Consider the following 20,129-nt stretch of genomic DNA (forward strand, 5'->3'; position numbering starts at 1 on the left):
GATGTGTCCCCCCCACCACCACCACCACCACTGAAACAGTTTTATTCGCAGTGAATTGAAACTTAATGGAAGAATATGTGGCTCAGTCATTCCAGATGAATTAACACCGTTGATTTCAGTCCCTGCCCCCGCCCCCTGTAAGTCTAGAACAGGTTCTGACTCTACGTGGCGAAGTAATGTACTCTGTGAACACCTAAAAATGAGTTTTCTCTTGTCATTTGGATTCATGTCATTGAAATTGAAAATGTGCTGGGTACTTACGGTAAAGAGCAAGAGGCAATTTTCATGTGTAACGTTATGTTGATTCAGGAGAATCTGTCGTTGTCAGTTTTCAGAAACTCATCATCATGTTACGAACAAGAACGGTTTCTGAAGTTACGGTACTCAGAGGCAAATGATGCGAACTTTGAGGACCCGTTCTTCGGGATCCAAAGGACCATGTCCTGGCCCAATAAGGGAAGAAACAGATTCTCCCTTGCACTAGGATTTCATCCTTGTCAAACATAGAAACTGAGGCAGATGTAGTTGCTTTTTCGGGTATCAAAAACACTAATGACTTACAAGGCCAGCCATTCCTTTTCCAGGCTGTGGAGTCTCCAAAGGCTGAGGCGAGATGCGAGACCCCAGTACAGTAGTTGTTGACTTTGCTGGAAGGCAGCCTGTGCTCTGAGGGACTTGAGTTCTCCCACACCGTCTACCTGGTGCTCTACTCTCGGGAGCTCTTTCGGAAGGCAGCTTCAGTGACCTCGGTTTCTGTAGCCAGGAATTTCCCATTTTGTTTCTTGTTGTTCCAAGTCCCGTGAGAAAGCCCCTGCGTGACATTGATGAAACCATTGAAGTGGAGGGCGGGGTGTGGGGAGGCGAGACCCTTACCTCTCACCCACATTCCCACAGAGACCCCCAGGGAAATCTGTGGGGCCCAGTTTGAAAGCCACTGATCCTCCAGATTTTGAGACCAAAGAAGGTTGATTAGATACATGTGAGCATTTTGAGGTTTGCGTTGTTGAGAGAGCCAAATACTGCTACCAGTGCCCTCGGGGCCTTTCAGGGCACAGGGGCGGTCAGACCAAGAGTCGGTACCATTGGAAAATTTTTAATCTCCAAACCAAAGCCTCTCAAAGGGATTAATTCTCTCCCTCACAGAGGCAAGCCACCGAACTCATGTCATTGGCAATCCACGTGCAGCCCCTCTGTTATATGGTGTTTCTCATCCTCCCAAGATATTTGGCTGACCCGTATGAAGTTGACGTTTTTGTACAGCAAAAATGGCCGAATATCAACAGTTTCTAATGGTGTAAGTTAGGGCACGTGCCCCTCCTCTTGTAGACCTTAATCGGTCACAAAGGGGCTAACTAAACACGTTCTAGCTTATGCCTTTTCCCATTGGGTAGAGAACGTTTGCAAGTGTCTTGGGGACGTGTGATGACGGATGGCAGAGGAGAATTCAGATTCTTGGATTTCCTCTTTTAAAAGTATGATGGCACTTTTCCTCTCTCTCCCTCCCCAAAGGGACAACTACACGCTTCAGATCAATCCCAACTCAGGCCTCTGTAATGAAGACCATTTGTCTTACTTCACTTTTATCGGAAGAGTTGCTGGTCTGGCAGTGTTTCACGGGAAACTTTTAGATGGTAAGTTACTGAAATGTCACGAAGTAACCAAAACAGGATAGGGCTGTTTGCGGCCCCTTATTTAGGCGTTGGATCTTTCACATCACGATCTTAAGCAAATGTTTCACTGACTCTCTGTAATTCAATAAATTGTTTTTATGGTTTGCCCATAAAAGACATGCTTTTCCCTGGTGTCAGGCTAATTTGAGCACTGAAGACATAGTATCTATACAGTTAAAACAAAAATTTTTTAAACTTACAGTGTGAAGCCCAAAACATTCTGTATCTGGACATTTTCTCTTTTCCAGAACAACTGTTTTGTGGTTTTTTGTTTTTTGTTTTTAGCAAGAGGTAGATTTGGTGACAGATGGAAAAGCTAATTGAACAGTTAATTAAAATGATCTAATCCATCCAGCATCCTGCTATTGTTCCATTTGTCCCCAAATTATTATTTTTGAATGTGAAGAGATTGTAAATAATTTCAAAGCAATGCCATAACTCGGCGAAGACCTTGACCCTGGGATCACTACTGAAACAGATGGTACAGAATAATCTCATTATTATTTAGAGCATGTAAGTCAGGGAAGAAACTCAACGTACCGTCAAAGTTAGAAGTCCGGCTCCCTCCCTGGCTGGGTCTGTAGGCTTACAGTAGAGGCTTCTTTCGCATTTGGTCACCTCAAAAGTGCCCGTAAGGGGGCATTACAGAAATCTTCGGTGAAGAAAGAGAGTCAGAAATATTTCTGAGCAATTTGGGTGTGAAACAGTTGAGGACAGAAGGCAGAGAGTAAGATTTGAGGTTGTTGTAATTGCGGTAGAAAAGGAGATTCTCTACCGAAGAATTGTGTTAATTATGTTTATGGAACCTTAGACATTCTGGTAAATAATTGATGTCCCCTTAGAACTTTTTCCTTTAATATATTTTTGCTGGTAATTGCTAGATGATTTTGATCCTCTCGCTTCAGATTTTATTTTTGGTTGGGAAAAGAGAGTTTTTTTTCTGATTGGAAGGAACCTGCAGTCATTATATGTAAAATATATGAACATATATGTGGTATGCATAAATATATTTTCATTTGCAACCTTGGAGTCATGCTATAGATTATTTCCCCCTTCTGAGAGGTCAGTTGAGTTACCTTCTGCCAAGTGAGAAGACATGCTTGGTTGCTGCAGGGAAATATAGAAAGTGGAAGATACCAGCCTGACCTCAGTGAACTTCTAGTCTGTGTGTGTTTTGGGGGTGGGGGGACCAGAAGAGTCAAGGCACTAGCAGACAGAACGGGGAGCAGTCCAAGGAGAAGGTGGCCTGGCTTGGAGGGTCAGGGAGTGTTTACCAGGCTGTGCCCACACAGCCTTGATGGTGGCGTAGGATTTAAGTGTTTAGAAGCTAGGATCACTTTGGAGCCAAGGCTCAGTGGAGGGAGTAGCGGGAACAAGTCAGGGAGTGGAGGAGACTGCGGCTAAAGGGACAACCTAGTACTTCAGGAATTAAGAGCCAGAGCGCCCACGGGGTGGGGGTGGGGGTGGAGGGGTGATGCTCAGAACGTCAGTGCCCCTGTGGGCAGAGCATGTGCACCCTGCAGGTCAGCCCACGACACCCTTGTGTGGGTTTCCAGCAGGAGTCGGAACCTGCAGCAGAGGCCGGTGGCAGATCAGATGGGCCAGCGGGTCGGGGTGGAGGGGGAGAAGGGGGGCCCCGCGTGAGCTAGTCGGTGATGCCGTCTTGTCCTTGGGCAAGGCGAGTTGGGGTCCCTGTGGGACACACGAGTGGTGGGGGAGCCTTGCTGTCATCACCTTAGACCTTCATCCCCCGTCCCCTGGAAGACTGCACAGCCTCTGAGTGGTCTCCCTCTTTTCCGCTTGCCCCCTTCCCGGTTTTCTCCCGATTACTGCCAAAGCAGTTGCAGATGAAATCTTCGGCTGGCTTTTTCCTGGCCGCTGGGTCCACCCAGGCAGCAGCCCGACTCTCCAGCACCCCCTGCCGGCTGTGCTTGCCATTCCCTTCTCGGGCCTGCCCTCCCCAGGATGCCCTGCGCCAGCCCAGGCGCACCCCTGGCTAGTCTCAGTCCCGGCCCCGCCCCTTCCGGTGCTCTGTGGTCCTCCCGTTCCTGTGCCTTGTTTGCTCTGCAGGCTCCTGCTTGGCCTTAAGGAAGACCTTTTCCTCTCCCAGGAGCCTTTTGACCCCTCCCTGCTGTACCATCTCTACTGGTGTAACTGCCCCCCTTCCTGAGCCCCGCCTCCCCCCAGGCCAGGCCCCGCCTCTCATTCAACCTGAGGGCAAGTTTATCTTGGACTTCACGCTCTGATGCACAGCAGTATCAAAGCTTTGGAGCTAACCCACGGTTTTCCACCACATTGTAGGTTTCTTCATTAGACCATTTTACAAAATGATGCTGGGAAAGCAGATAACCCTGAATGACATGGAATCTGTGGTGAGTAAATACAGATCACTCCCAGGGGCCACGTGCCTTCGAGAACTGTAGCTGAGACCATGTTGCAGTAGCAGGGATGTTTTGTGGGTGTTGCCATTCAGTGGGAACGGGGAGCGTTCTTGACTTATTCAGGAAGTTCATTGATCTCCCTAATTTTTCTGATAAGTAAACTCTTGTTCACATTTCCTGTAACCGTGGTGCTTGAGGTGGGTAGACCCACGTCTCAGCTCCCTCGCTCACCCGGACCTGGTTTGACCGAATTAAATCCCAAGGTTGTCGGGGGGCCTCACTGCAGCTCTTGCTTTCCATCGAAAATTGCTACTGTGGATGTTTAGAGATTCATCCGCTGTCCCTTTGTTTTCTGGTCTCAAAAAATGGCAAGGGGATGGGGCAAAAAGTAGATGAAGGGAAGAACATTTACTGTCACCCCCGATGTGGAAGTGACCGACGGAGGAGAGGGGAAGAAGCCACTTAGACAATGATGGGACAAGGCGCTGTATCTAGGCCGACCATTTTAGGGTTTGAAAGGCTTTTCTGCAAAAACAAAAGTGACACTCTTGTCCTAACATACCTTTTGCTTCTGTTTTTCTTCACATTTACCTGCACCTGCACCCCCAGCTCCAAGGGTGTGGGAGTTTGCCAGGGTGCGGCACACTCACGGGGGCCATGAGGAGGCTCTGTCCATTTGGGACATTTGCAGCTCTGCCCTCACGTTCTGTCACTGGATCAGAAAGCATCTGCAAGCCCTTGGCCTTGCTGTGGGGGGTGGTGACCGTGTCTCTTCCATAGCTAGGCGTACGAGCCACGTTCTTCTTACCTACCAGCGGGAGTTGCTGTTCTCATCAATCTCTGGGTGAACGGAGAGGCTGATCCGGCTGTGCACTTACACCCCCTCAGCTGGTTTTTCCGTGGGCGAGTTGCTAGACCTATCCGCAGTACCAGCCCCACATTTCTTTTCAGCTTTTACCTTAACTTGTGCACTGTGCTTTTATTATGGTATGATGTGGAGGCAAGGAATATAGAGATTTCTTTCAGAGTCTAAATTTTATCCCACTGGTTGACAGTTGGGGCACACATTCTCCGAGCCTGTCCTGTCCTTCCCCAGCAGCTCCTGGGCCTGCCCCAGAGAGAGGAATCCAAGCCCCTTGGGTCTTGTGTTCTGGCTTTGACACCGGAGCAGCCTTCCTGTTTGCTTATAGGACTTGCAGAGAGCACAGCAAAAGCACAGGAATGGGTGTTGAGCCATCGGTGTTTAAGTAGAACATTCTCTGTCTTTCCTATTTTCCTCTGATGTTTTTACCCTTAAAAGATAGGAAGTATGTGATGGGTATCGAGGAGGGCACCTGTTGGGATGAGCACGGGGTGTTGTATGGAAACCAATTTGACAATAAATTTCATAATAAAAAAAAAAAAGATAGGAAGTATATTGGAGCGCCTGAGTGGCTCAGTTGGTCAAGCTGCAGACTCTTGATTTCAACTCAGGTCATGATCTCACAATTTGTGAAATCGAGCCCCACATAGGGCTCCGTGCTAACAGTGCACAGGCACAGAGCCTGCTTTTGATTCTCTCCCTCCCTCTCTCTCTGCCCCTCCCTCTCTCTCTGCCCCTCCCTCTCTTGCACTTCCTCTCTCTCTAAATAAATGCAAAAAAAAAAAAAAAAAGGTAGGAAGTATATTGCTCTCTACATGTTCAATTTTATGATCTTATTTCTGCCAACCCAGAGCGGGTTGCTTCCTCTGTGCTTTACAGAGGACAGGGTTCAACTGCAGTCCCCTGTTACTACCAAAACGTTTGTTTGTTTGTTTGTATTTTAAAATGAAGGGAAGAGGAGGTTTGGAGCAGGGCAGGAAACATGCTAGCGACTAATAGAATTCTTGAGCATTCTGAATGGATTCATGTTAGAAGGACTTAATCATTTCAAGAAGTCAAATGCATTGGTATTTGGGGAGAACTTAATTTCTCTGTCATTTCCATAGGATAGTGAATATTACAACTCTTTGAAATGGATCTTGGAAAATGATCCCACTGAACTGGACCTCATGTTCTGTATCGATGAAGAAAATTTTGGACAGGTAGGTGCTGGCATCCCCAGGAATCCCTCTTTGATTCTCAGGGTCTTGGCTTCTTCACAGAAGGGCTGTGACAGGACTCCTTCACTAGACCATTGAGGCCACCTCGGAGAGCTTCAGATATTAGTTAATTAAGCACCTCTGTATATCAGTACCTCCTTGTCCTTCCAGGAAGCTAAGTCCCAAATCCTGCCTGTTCTGTCTTCCAGCAAAGTTAGAGATTGATTCTGAGGCCTCTGGGGCATGAAGCACACCTTCTCACCTAAAGCAAATCTGAACGTGAATGTTTGGGTCTTGGTTTTAGAATTTTAAGTACTTCAGAAAAATAGTGTGTTTACTTAGTGGTGTAAGTACATGACCAGGATAGCTGATGTCTGGGGGGCCTTGGGGTGGTCTCTCTGCCTAACGGTTCTGCCGTCGTGGTGAAATTTGTCTGCTGGGGCTCAGCAGGCTCAGGTTTTTCTAACATTCCCATCTTGCTTTGCGCCCACACGGTCATTAGGCTGACTTAATCATAAAGGTCAATTTCAAAGCTACAGGTGCCTCCTTGGAACCTTCAGTTTCATCTTAAAGTTCCATAGGATGTGTTTGTCTTAAACCTGAAACATCTGATTGATTTGTCCCTGGTGATAACGGTGCTTTTAGGGAGGTGTTCTCAATAGTATTATCCGACCCTGGTAGCTGTCATTTCACAAAAGCCCAGAGATCGTAACTCGTCTCCCAGACCAGATCTACATGACCCTGAAATTCATGAGACGTGGAGCCCGTCTGAAGGATGGTCAAATAGAAAATGAAATTGATTTCCCTTACTGCTCCAGAGGTTATTAAAAGTATACTCTGCTCTCAAAAAAATGCCTCTGGCTTTATACATTGCTGTGCTCAGTTTTATAGGTGAAGCTAGGAGATCAGGTCCCTGCCCTCTTGGGTTCACAGCCTTAGAGAGCAAATACAATCCTGTAATTCTTCCACTTAAAAATTCTTTGTTGACCATCTTGTGACCTTCAGTCTAAATTAAAACCTTTTTTTTTTTTAAGCATAGCTTGTGACCCAGTGCTGCCCACCTTTAGCCTTGTCTTTTGATCCCTCTGTCTGCTCACCTTGACAACCATTGTGTGCCTATAACCCTGTCCCCAGAGATGCTTCTGAGCCTGATCGCTGTCTGTGCGCCGCCATCCCCATTCCTGCATTCTCACCCCCCTCTCTCCTGTAACTCTTCTCAGCGGGTCCCCTGATCGTTACCCACCTACTGTGTCCTGTGAGCCGACCTCAACCTGACGTCATCTTGGTATTTCCAGTGCTCAGCATGCAGCGGAGGTCTCCTAAATGCTAACCAAGCAGATGAATGAATAGCACTAACCTAGTTTTCTTTAGTTTCTTTCTTTTCTCTTCTTTAGTTAATAATGTTATCAGTAACAGAAACTCCAAGTGTGAGAAAACAGAAGAAATTGCTATGACTTCATTTTTTAAGCGGGACCTATTTAAGGGTCTTAACTGCCAATTTTCAAAGGGTAAACACGTGGATCCTCATCCTGGAACTGTCTTCCTTTCGTTTTTAACACATGAAGGAAGGAGTAGAAATAAGGAACCCAGAAAGACTTAATCTTGTGTGTCGACTGAAAAAAAAATTACATCCACTTATAGAAAACCATATGACTAACTTAAATAACACAGTTCAGAAGACATTCGTTATGCCAGAGTTAGAAAGAGATGCACTGGGAAAGCTTCCTTGGTTACAGTAAATTGGAACTGTTTCCACCTAATAAACAAAAACCAAGCACAAGACGTTTGGATTTTTAAGTAGTCTTCTAATAAACGTTCTGATTATCATTATAGTTCATATCAATTATTCATTAAAAACAATTCTCAGACCTCCTCTGAGGTGGTAGATTCTTCTGACTTTAGGACTGCATCAGGTGGAGTAACACAGTAATGAAAACAGACTCACAAGATGAGAGGGAGAAAGATCAGGTGCCCTGTTTGTTGAACGACTGCCTTCCCCTTTCAGAGTGCTAACCTGATTAACGGGGAACTCGTGTTCCCTATTTTGCATTCTGGGAAGAAATTTAGAGGGAATTAAGCAGCCACGTACTGGTCGCATCCCTCATTTTCAGTCCCTCCCCTAGCCCTGTTCATTCCAACTCCGAAATACTTCTCAGATCCGTCTGTCCTCCCTTCCCGTCACCCCAACACCCACGTCTAAGCTACCGTCTCGTCTCGTAGACTCCTAGCTGGGCTTTTCTCTCCAGCGTGGCCTCCTATAATGGCAGACTGGTCTTTTTGGGATGGACCAGTCATCGTGTCATTCCTCTGCCAGAAAGATAAAGATCCAGCTCTTTGATTGGCCCCATGAGGGTCCTGCGTGGCCTTGCCCCATTTTCTCTGTCTTCAGATGGCATTTTGCATCACAGAGCTGTCCCTCATGCTCTCTGGGTCTGGTCTCCTTGGACTTCTTGAGCACACCAGGTCCCTTCTCGCCTCAGGACCTTGGCTCATGGTGTTGCATCTTTTGGGAACATACAGCCTCCTACCTGCAGCTCAAACCTCCCTTCCTCAAGGGAACCGACCCTGACCCCCGGCCATAATCCTTCAGAGTATGTCCCTGTCTCCCTGTGGCACATAGCACGGATGTCTGTGCGTTTATCTGTGTGATTCGGTGGCGGCATTGAGTGCAGCCTGGTGGCAGCACTGGGTGTACATTTTGCTCACCACTGTGTACTCACCCGCGCAGCGTCTGGTGCTGAGCGGATGCTCCAAACAGCGACTGAACCAGCATGGGCCTCCACCAACGTGCAAGCCTCTCCCCTCTCCCGGCCTTCTGCAAAACTGGGCACCACTCGTCGCCATTTATTGGAACCCAAGAGGAAGCTCGTGCCTCCCTTGTGCCAAAACACAATACTCTCTTCAACGGCGAGAAGTTACCACCCAAGCGGAGTGCACACGCGGCGGGCCGGCCTCGGTGCCATTCGCCGTGTTTTCCTTCCACAACTGGAAACATCGGGCCGCAAAGCTGGGTGGCAGCCGTCGTTTCATGGAAAGAAACTGCAGCTGCTGTCATTACTGTGCAGTCTTTTCACCCTGGCTGGCAAGAATTTGGAGCCGCTGGTTTCTGGGGCCTCCTATGAATGTTGCCACTGAACAAATTTCAGTTCTTGGGCCATCCTCCTGTGCCAAGCAGGAAGAATAAACCATGCATTTCTGCACACAGGTGCACCCATACCCCGCAGGAGCGGTCACTTTTTCAGAGCTGCAACGAGTAGCAATTCTTCATCACCTGCTCCGCAAATTAGCATCTGATCCAGTGGTTTTGCAGAGGCGCTGGAAGGGTGGACTCTTAACAAAACCGTGCAGGAGGGAGGGGAGCAGAATGGGCAGCAGCCTGCAGGAAAATTCTTCGGGGCCAGACATACGTTAGGTGTACATTCTCAACTGAAGGGATAACACCCCGGAGGGGGTAAAATCTAGTTCTTAGAGAACAAGAGAGTCTCAGCCATTACAATGGTTTGTGGCCTTGCTCCCAAAAGGCCATACAGTATATACCACAGGTATACTGTGAATCTGTTTATTAAGCTTTAATGGGAAGAAAGGGGCAGGGAGGGGGTCTCAAGGGGCTCTTGAGGGGTCGAGCATGAAAAAAGGCTGAGAAAGTAGTCAAGAGCACATTTAGTCCCTGCCCTCCTGGAGCCACTGTGTCTGAACTTACTGTGAAGTGGGGGGAGCTCCGGGAACAGAGCAGCTCAAGACGCTGGTTAGACGTGTATGGGCAGAGATGGAGGCTGGCCCGAGAAATCTCCGGGCAGAGGGTCAGGCAGGTGCCACCCCCGGGGTGTGGGCTTCGCAGTCAGATGAACTTAGGCTTCACCCTGGCTCTCTCCACTTCCTGCGGAGTCCCCCCGCTCGGTGAGAAAATGAAGGTGATGGCACGTGCCTCTTTGGCACAGTTTAGTGATAGCCCCTGTGGCGAGCCTAACGCTGTGCCTGGACCACAGGAAGCCAACTGCGTCTGGCCCTTGGAAGCCGGTTTAAAAAGTGGAATGGTAACAGCAGCCCCTACTACCCACTAAAGTGCTGTCTGTGAGGAGCTCAAGCAGGACGGAGATTGAACACCGAAAGCCTGGGCTCGGACACCGATTGCCAGGCTCTGGGAGCAAGACCCGAAAACCACCCTCACTGCCTCCCAGAGACACCCGCCCTCAGAATCGACCACAAGAGGCTCCTGGGTGGCTCCATCGGTTGAGCATCTGACTCTGGCTCAGGTTGTAATCTCATGGTTCATGGGTTCAAGCCCCACGTTGGGCTCTATGCTGACAGCTCAGAGCTTGGAGCCTACTTTGAATTTTGCGTGTTTATCTCTCTCCCCCTCTCCACCTCTCTCTCTCCTTCCTTCCCTCACTTCCCCCCAAAAAAATAAAGTAAAAAAATTAAAAAGAATTCACCACGAAACCAGACAGCTGCCCACAGATTCACTGCTTGCTTGACCTCCTTACTTAGCACAGACAGCATGATCCCTCTCTTTTTTTCCCTTTGCACAACAATTATATTCATGTATCTGATTATAAAACAGTAATTTAAGTAGTAAACCGTTACAATAACTATATATAAAAATCACCCATAGTTCCTCTCACCTGGAGAAGGTTCATGATTAAAATTTTGATGTTCTTCCAGAATTATTCTTTGTAAGCACATGCCCACAAGGTTTTTTATTTTTACACAGTGGGATTGTACGGTGCATATATACGCTTTGAATATATCCCAGATACCTTTCCATGTCAGGAAATGTCGATGTATTCCATTAAAGTGGCTACACCGAATTCCATTTCCTAGACCGTACATTTTTTTACCAGGCCCCATCGCTAGGCGTGCAGGCTATTTCATTATTTTGCTACACAGGCAGCATAATGATCATAATCTTGGGAGTATGCATCTTGTACATTTGACCAGTTTTTTCCCCGTGGTATAAATTCTAAAAGTATTATGACAGGGAATGCTGTGCCCATTAAAATTGATGCCTGTTGCTAAATGATCTTCCCAAAAGGTTGAAGTAATTAGACTCCCACCAGCAGAGTGGGGAAGAACTGTTTCTCTCCAGTCAGCCCTGCTGGCTGGCTGCTCTTTTTCCTCACTACGTGTTCCTTTTGGAGGCCCCAGAGGTGTTTTTCTCCTCTTCATGCCCCGTTCTCTCTCCCTGTGGTTGATCTTCTCATTCTAGGACTCTCTGGAAGCTGCAGTCCCCGGAAAAAATTCTACCTTAGTGTTGCTGAACTGTGCGTGAGACCTCTCAGTCCCAAGGGCTGGGCTTGGATGTATTGACTTGCTTGGTGTGAATGTGATGGGGAGACTCCGTCACTGAAAGGGAACAGCAGTGCAGTCTTCGAGGAGGAATAAATGGAGAAAAGAAAAGCCATCGGGGGCTTATTACAAAATACAGGATAAATGAATACGGTCCACAGACCTCTAGAGAGCGGTCAAAGAACTGAAAAGGTTGTCTTCTAAGAAACGTGCCCATCTCAACCCCACGCGTAACCGTCCACCATCCTCGAGGATTGCCGTGGCACTTACGGGACGGGCAGACAACTGCAGGGAGAACCAGGGAGACAGGACCACGGCCGTGGAGAAGGGGAAAGTGGGAAGTAAGGAAGAGCTTGAAGAAAACTTAAAACTTCAGTAACAATTAAAATCCACATCGCGGACAATAAAGAGCTGAAGTAACATCGTAGAAAATGGAGTTCAGTCATGTGATAGAGACACCAGATCCCTCCCTGAAGAAAGAGAAGTAGAAAAGAGAGGAAAATGGATGACCAACGTGCTTTGAAAAAGCTATCTCATCATGACCAAGAGCAGTAATCAAGTGCATAATCCAGAGAACAAGGTCTGAGTTTCGGGGCCAGAGAGGCTCAGTCTGTCCCTGGGTGTGTGTGGCCTGGAGGTGAGGCCTCACTGATGGGGGACCTCTGCCAAAGCAGAAGATTTCATTACAGATTGCAATCTATCCCTTGTGATGGATGTGACCTGGAAACTTAACTCTGGAAAACCCTTTCCGCAGGCTTGGCTCATTCTCAGAAATAGCCAGTTATGCATGGGGGTGGGGGGGGGGAAGGCAGAAAGGGATCCCAGCAAAACATCAACGTAGCTGTCGTTGAATATGGGACTTGGGGGTGGTATTTTTTTTCCTCCTCCCCCCCCCTAAAATTTTTATAAGAGTAAGCATTGTATTTATAAAATAGTAAGTCCCCTCCTCCCTTGGTTTCTGCTAGTTAGTGCTTTATACGCCATGATGTTGAGTTAGGGCCGGCATGAAGTGCAGAAAAGGCCACGCTTGCTTCCAGCCTCTTTGCCCTTAAAATCCTGGGTGGCCCTGCGGGAGGGAGCCTGCCCGGGCAGTGGATGAGGATGTGTCTGGATGCACACAGAAGGCCAAGGCCTCTCAGAACAGCAGGGAAATCCATCCCTCAGCCTTGCTTCTGAAGCTGCTTTTATTTTTTTAAGGCCCTGTGCTTTGCCTTTTTGAAAGAAACTCCATGCATCTTTTCTTAGGATTATAAAATCGAATTCTCAGAAACAAAGTGCATTCGAACTTGGATCTCTGTAGTCTTGATAAGCGTACCCTGTCATTTCTGTTAAATGTAGTTAATTAATTTCTTGATAAACGAATGATAGCAGATGAAAAAATGTTGCTCCTCTCCATTGTTGGTCATGTACGAGAACAATTAAAACTCATAAATAACCGCAAAATAATTCACCTTTGATGATAACATCTTTAAATGTGTAACATCTCAATGACATAAAAGCCTCATTGGATAATCTCTTGTACACGGAGCCCATTTGCTGGGAAATGTTTCCGAATGAATTTTGCTTATCTTCTTTTATAGAAAGACGTTATTAGTAATGTGCAGGATAATTTCACGATGGTGATCGTTGTCTTATCTTTGCAATTACAGACCTATCAAGTGGATCTGAAGCCCAATGGGTCAGAAATAATGGTAACAAATGAAAACAAAAGGGAATATATTGAGTACGTATACACATATTTACAGTCTCTTCTTTTTATTAAATTGAATGGCATATTTGGTTCGTGTCCCTTGCCAAAACAGCTCATGCGTGTCGGGGACATACTTTTCAACAATACGAGTTCCTTTCTGGCTTGGGCTAACGGGAAGTCAAATTATAGGGTGGAAAGTTTGACTTGTATCATGACTTCAGTGAGCTGCCTTGTACAAAGGAGCCACAAAAGGAGAAAAAAGTATACGGTATCGAGTAATACAGCAGACACGCCACGGGAGTACGTGGGTATGTGGTCTAAAATTGAGATTTGCAGTGATGAACCGTAGTGTCAACAGCCAGTGGGGTAAAATTAGGAACAACCAGAAATAAAATATTGCATCTCTCTCGACCTCATTTCCATAATAAAAATGTAAGAACATAGTTAAAATGGGTAGGAAAATTCATATGTGCAAACATAATGAATTGTTTCTGATAGCTATAATTTTCTTAACCTAATCTCAGCCTCAGTTGGTGGCACACCGTGTTTAGTCCTTTGGAAATCCAACTGTTAAGTCATCCTAGGGCATTTCTGCCCGTCAGAAGGCCTTTGTCTATTGGGCACGTTACATTTCCCTCTTTGGTACACGTGTCTGCCTCTGGCACGCAAGTCCGGGATCCTCCTTGCTGGCCCCAGAGCAGGGAAGAGGGTCAGTGCAGCCGACCGGTGTTTGGTTCCCGGGTCCTAGTTCTGGTTCTTGCCGGTTGCGGCCGTGGCCTGAGCCCCGTACCTGCATTCAGGACTCCATTACGTCAAGCCGGTTCCCTCCTCTCTTCTCAGCGTAATTGTCGGTCAGAGGACTTGAACTTGGAGAATTGGTCAAGAGTCTTGGCATCTTTTAGCGTCCTCTACAAAGAAAAACCTGTCCTTCCTAATTAGCAAGAAACGGAGAGTGTCGGAGCCTCTGCCTAGAGACCCTGACAGACCATGCGCTGTTAAGTAGCAGACTTCTCCCCTCACAAGCTAAAAGCTTGCTGCGCTTAATTTAAAAAAACAAACAAACAAACAAACTAGAAGTAAGATACTCCGGTCCTTACCTGTTCACATTAATTGGCACACTTATTCCGAACTCGAACAGTCTCAGGCAGGGTGACACCTTGGCGGATGCCATTGTCTTCATTTGAAGGTACAGGCTTTGAATGGGTTTTTTAAAACACTGCCCTGGGGCGCCTGGGTGGCTCAGTCGGTTGAGTGTCCGACTTCTGCTCAGGTCATGATCTCACAGTCTGTGAGTTCGAGCCCCGCGTCAGGCTCTGTGCTGACAGCTCAGAGCCTGGAGCCTGCTTCGGATTCTGTGTCTCCCTCTCTCTCTCCCCCTCCCCTGCTCATGCTCCATCTCTCTCTGTCTCAAAAATAAATAAAAACATTAAAAAAACTTTAAAAAAAAAAAAAAAAAAAAAAACACTGCCCTGAAGGGGATTGGGGTCAGATGTCTGAGGGTGTGGACATTGTCATGCATGTTGTACATCATCCTTTGCAGTTCTTTTAAGTTTCAAATTTGGTGGGAAAAGACAAGATGGTTAAAATCTCCACCTGCCCCCTGACACATGGGTTCCCCCAGTGCACGAAGGCTCTCGGGCTGATGCGTACAGCAGGTGCAGGGAAGCCTGATGTGGCCAAGCAGTGGCTGTGTAGTGGGGCTGGGCCTCGACGGCCCAGGGTTGCCAGGGTACCATCTGGTAGGGGAGAGCCTTTCCGATAAGGTCCTCGTGCTATTTCCAGGACTTGAGCCGGAATCTAAAGTGGATTCACCTAACAGTAAATTCTGCTGTGCACTAAACATTGTCACGGAGAAGATGGTTTCAGTGGATTTCTGTTATTTAAGGAGGTCTTATCATTAAGCCTCCAAATTTTGGTATTAAAGGGTTAGTGTAAATCATTTTGCTGGTAAGTTATGTGTCGTCGAAAACCAGTACACTGGCTAGCGCTTCCAGAATGAACTGTCTCACGAGATATGTTGTACTGAGTACTCCTTTTAAAAACATAACGTACATGTTGGGGCGCCTGGGTGACCCAGTCGGTTAAGCTTCCGGCTTTGGCTCAGGTCATGATCTCGAGGTTCGTGAGTTCGAGTCCCACGTCGGGCCCTGTGCTGACAGTGCGGAGCCTGTGCGGGATTCCCTCTCTCTCTGCCCCCGCTCACTTGCATGCGCACACGCACTCTCTCTCTCCCTCTCTTAAAAAAATAAAATGAAAATATATGTACATGCTTATGTATACGTGGATGTGTGTATATGTGAGTTCACGTGTGTATACGTGTACCATCCGCATATACATCCATACTCCACAGCCTTTTTTATCCCTCTTCTCCACATAGTCGCATTTATACGCAACTTTGGTAAACTAAGGCTTGGTTGGAGGGAATGAATTACTTTTGAAATGCTCAGGCTTTAGGTTTCCCACCCATGTTCCAGTCACCCTTGAAAGAACGAATGCATCAACTCTAGACCCTCCCCTTTGCCCCCCATCAAAAGTGGGGTTTCTCCACTTTCCCCTCCCCCGGTGAGAAGGTGTGAAGAAACGAATGTGTGCCCGTGGTGACGAGGGTGGATGCAAATTGTCCCATTTCTCCTGCAGCTTAGTCATCCAGTGGAGGTTTGTGAACAGGGTCCAGAAGCAAATGAACGCCTTCTTGGAGGTAAGTCTTGGGCCGCCAGTCCTCGCCTGAGAGAGGATGGCTCTCCTCCGTGGGGTGGCGCGGGGGCGCTGTTGGCACACCGCAAGATGGCGAGGGAGTGGGGATGCGCGGCAGAAAGGTCAGGCCTGCGCGGCTCACCCCGTGGGCCACCCTTTCTTTTCACGGATGTTCTCCTGTTACGCTTCCGCCTGAATTCCTCACAGACTTCCACCCAGGCACACGTAGAACACCTTTGCTTAGGCTGGGTTTCTATCTTAACACCGAGCCGTCTTGGGCCAGCGTTCACCCTGTTAGAGGGTGAAGCAGACACTCCTCAGATCCAAATCCGTGATGTCAGCGGTGCTCCCGAGCCCCTAGCGGAGGGTGGGGGGGATTCATCGTTTTTTTTAAAAAAATGGTTCACTTGGACCAAAAGCGAAATTCCTTTTGAAGCCTTGATAGCAGCTTTAGTAAAGAGAACACGAGACCACGCCCCAGGTGCACACCGAACCAGTGCAGAGTCCTTAGGCGATGCCCTCCTTGGCCTGCCCCAGCTCGGTCACCCACAGCAGCAAGTAGAGCCCTAGGCCACTCACAAAATTCAGGGACTTGCGGCATAAAAGGGTGAGTTAGACGTACAAGAGCACAGCGAGTTTCATGCTTTCTTTACGTCAGAGACCCGGGAGGCAGGTTCCTGGCCCTGCCCCAAGGGATCCCACTTCCAGGAACCAGGTGCTGCCCACAAGACCCAGCGGCAGGGAGCAGGCCGCTCTGGAGCCCTCCAGGGGTCGGTGCGAACCGGGAGCCAGAGCTGAGTCTCTGTGCTCCTCTCTCCTGTCCCGGATCACATCACCTCCTCTCGTATCGCCTCTCTGTGCCTTCCGTACCTTGTTGTGAAACACGTTCTCTCGCACATCTGTGGCTCGGGTGTTTCAGGACACATTGACTCATCGCTCTGTCATAGATGGCTTCCGGAATTCGCCTGCCTCCAGTAACCCGTATTTTCCAAGGGTTTCTGAGATTACTCAAATATCCGAACCCTCTAGGTCCTCCTGCTTTTCAAGACGTTTCTATTGTGACTGTGCCGTTCGTGTCGGAACTACAGTCACCGGATACTATCGCTGACACATAAATCACCAGCGAAGAATGTTTTTCCTGGCTGCTTTGTTTTTTCTGTGAAATTTGTCTCTTTCAAGGAAAAAGGTGTTGACGGTGATTTTTTTTTTTCTTTCAGGGATTCACAGAACTGCTTCCTATTGATTTGATTAAAATTTTCGATGAAAATGAGCTGGAGGTTTGTGTTTTAAACGTTTTCTGTAAAGTAGGTATTTTTAAAGTGGTCCTCACTACCTCACCAATGAGATGTTATTTCCTGGTCCGCAAGGTCTTAGGGAGTGAGCTTAGATGGATTGCACTATATGTCTCTCACAGGGTGTGCTTGTCGACCTTAGAGGAGAGAGTAGCAAAAGCAGTCCCTTGTCGGTTCCTCACCCGGGAGAGGGCAGTTCTGGGACACGGGACAAGTAGAGGCCTGCTGAGCTGAGTTGGGTTCGTGGCCAGGTGCACAGGGTAAGGAGAATTGCTGTCGAGAGAGTCAAGGTTGAGACGGCCCGTTGGCTGGGCCTCCCGCCCACACAGGGGTAGCTGAACTGGGCCTTGGCCAGGACGCGAGCACCAGGGGCTGTGGAACAGTGTCTCTGTGGACTTGACGTGGTGCACATTGAGTAAGGGAGAACTTTGGGAGACACCAAGGCAGTAGCAGGAGGCCATTGGTACAGGATTGTTTCAGTTTCTTTGTGTTGACCTAGGTGAGAACTAGGAACCTCTCACCCTTCGTTCTGCCCACAGCAATAGAAGGAGGAAGACTGTGTCCACTGAGATGCTGTCCCCCGTCTGTCCAGGCCACCACATCCAGCGAAGCATTTCTCATAGACTAGCCTTCTGTTCTTTTATCTTGAAATAGAAACTTCAAGGCCGATGATGTTGAGTCATATGTCGTAATCCCTTCAGTTAGTAGGTGGGGAAACTGAGGCAGGGAGCAATTCATGACCTCCCACGTTTACCCAACAAGGTTTGGGCACGGTCACACCTAGGATCCATTCTCAGGCGTCTGGTTTAGCTCTCCTTCCATTTTTCTTTGGTGCCTCTGCAGGAGCGTCGTGTGCTCTTGTGCCCAGGAATCCTTCCTGCTGGGGGGGTCAGGTAGTAAGACGAGCCCTAAGCCCCGGTCACTGCCCCGGTCACTACATTAGGACAGGTCCACACGCACACAGCTCTGGTCAGCAAGTGGACTGAGCGGGGCTCTGGCTGCCATAAAGCACTAGTCCTCCTGTGGGTTGGGAGACATTTCAGATATGGAGACACATAACCTCTCCGAAGGGAAGACGGCTGGAGTAATGAGCAGCTGTAAACGGAGCCCGAGAAAATCTGAACACCCAGCTCAGATTAGAGGGGTGGGCAAGAGACAGACGTGGAGTAGTATTTGCACCGTGAGTGGCTGTGGCCTGAACACACGTTAGAACTGGGTCCCCCTCCTTGCCCGCGCTGCCTCTTACCTGAGGTGGAGGAGAATGTTGTCCCCGTCACCTGTTTTTAAGAGCTCCTGGCGTACCTGCTTTACCCATGACAAAGTGCTGGTGTTGAGAAAAGGCCATTCCTCCGTGGGTGATTTCTTGGGCCTTCACATGCGCCCGTTCACATCTGGTCCTTCTCTCTCCTAGTTGCTGATGTGCGGCCTTGGCGACGTGGACGTGAACGACTGGAGACAACATTCTATCTATAAGAATGGCTATTGCCCAAACCACCCTGTCATTCAGTGGTTCTGGAAGGTAAGGCCGTGGCTGCTGGGGCGGTCCCTCTCCCCAGCCTGGCTTGGGCCTGAGGGCTCTGTGCTGCCTTCCCGTGGTCCTGCTTCTGCAACCCAAGACTCTGTTGGCACTTGGGCCACTGGGGGGAGAAAGCAGCCCTTCCTGCTGTGTTTCCATCACTCTGGTGAGCAGTTATCCTGCACACGGTCCATCCTTATCAAAGTACTTTGTCCTTCCTTGACCGCCTGACTGAAGCGGCTTTATGTGAGGAACCCACTGAGTACAATGAAGTCGGTAATTGGGTTCGAGAGTCAGAACTGGTCCACCAAAGTATAAATGAGAATGGGAAGCTTCTCGGGGCAAAGCATGCTTTGAGATTGTGCCAAGATGCCATTTTTGGTTAAAAAATCATTTTCCCCTTTCTTGGTTAATTCCAACAAATATTTTGATATTTTATATCCTTCAGTCAAGGATGCAAATGAAATTTGATGTACTATCTTAGGGCCAACGTTTGCTTTTTCTTTAGCTGAGGAGAGAAGCGAAATAGGAGTGAGTTAAGTCCAGGCAAGAGACCATAAACTGCCTTCTAAAGAACAGTTTCAGGGGGGGAAAGCTTGTTTATTTACTTCCAGAAATAAGAAATCCCAAAACTTGTTTTAATTTCATGATCCCTGGGATCATGACCTGAGCCTAAACCAGACTCGTGACCTGAGTCAGACGCTCAACCAACCGAAGAGAGAGAAAAATTTAAAAGCAGGATCTTCAAAGCCCAGTCCGCCTGTCTACACAATTCTTGTCATAATTCAGATGCGTAGCATACCCGGGTTTTTCTAGAGGCCTGACCTGGCCTCTGCTGTCCTTTCTTTTTCTAAAATGTTACCTTTAGAGGATCTGTCTGGGTCTGAAATCTCCCCTCCTAACCTGGCCTCCTGATGTTGGCGCTTCTCGAACACTGGGGGTGTATGATCGGCCCGCGGGGGGGCTGGCACGCCTCGCCCACGGAAGCGTGAGCTCCGTGCCACCAAAGAGTTTGCTTTGTATTTCATTTATTTTGACCTGTCGGCAGAAGAAGAAAGAGACGTCGCGATCTCTCGTTCTCTGAGATCACACAGGCGTACTCTGGGGCCCATAAAAAACAGACTCTGTTTTCAGTCAGCGGTCTCGGTCTTACGCTGCAGTATTTATGACTGCGTCTGGCCTGTCTGGGTTACCGCAGCCCAGGCCGGGTGCCCCACGCAGTGTAACGACCTTCTGCCTCCGTTCCCAGGCCGTGCTGCTCATGGACGCGGAGAAGCGGATCCGGCTGCTGCAGTTTGTCACCGGGACGTCGCGAGTACCCATGAATGGGTTCGCCGAACTTTATGGTGAGCGGGGCACCGATGGGTTCAGTTCTCCTCCTGTGACTTTGCAGCCAGGCTTCCGCGGCGGCCCCGCACGGCTCTGCCTCCCAGAATGTGTCACCCGTAGGTCCCGTCAAAGGACTCGTGGGGAGAGGGCTTTGGGTTTAGTACAGAAAAAAGTTGGTCTGTCTGTGTTGGTTTTTTTTTTAAAGCTTAT

The 20,129-nt window shown here is 48.3% G+C and overlaps 1 protein-coding gene across 10 annotated transcripts in view; it reads left to right on the top strand.

The window, feature by feature from the left end:
• The window catches only part of NEDD4L (NEDD4 like E3 ubiquitin protein ligase), a 341,630-nt gene that overhangs the window by 311,068 nt on the left and 10,433 nt on the right, over positions 1–20,129 (top strand). For all 10 annotated transcript variants that reach the window (XM_053902769.1, XM_019463932.2, XM_019463934.2 and 7 more), the window contains 8 exons: positions 1,510–1,631; positions 3,972–4,042; positions 6,020–6,115; positions 13,048–13,121; positions 15,726–15,786; positions 17,000–17,059; positions 18,486–18,593; positions 19,840–19,936. In XM_053902769.1, the coding sequence (XP_053758744.1) occupies positions 1,510–1,631; positions 3,972–4,042; positions 6,020–6,115; positions 13,048–13,121; positions 15,726–15,786; positions 17,000–17,059; positions 18,486–18,593; positions 19,840–19,936 (689 nt within the window). The remainder of the gene's footprint in view (positions 1–1,509; positions 1,632–3,971; positions 4,043–6,019; positions 6,116–13,047; positions 13,122–15,725; positions 15,787–16,999; positions 17,060–18,485; positions 18,594–19,839; positions 19,937–20,129) is intronic.

This window comes from Panthera pardus, unplaced genomic scaffold (genome assembly GCF_024362965.1).
Source record: "Panthera pardus isolate Hobbes unplaced genomic scaffold, ASM2436296v1 HiC_scaffold_15, whole genome shotgun sequence".
In the NCBI taxonomy this organism is placed as follows: Eukaryota; Metazoa; Chordata; class Mammalia; order Carnivora; family Felidae; genus Panthera; species Panthera pardus.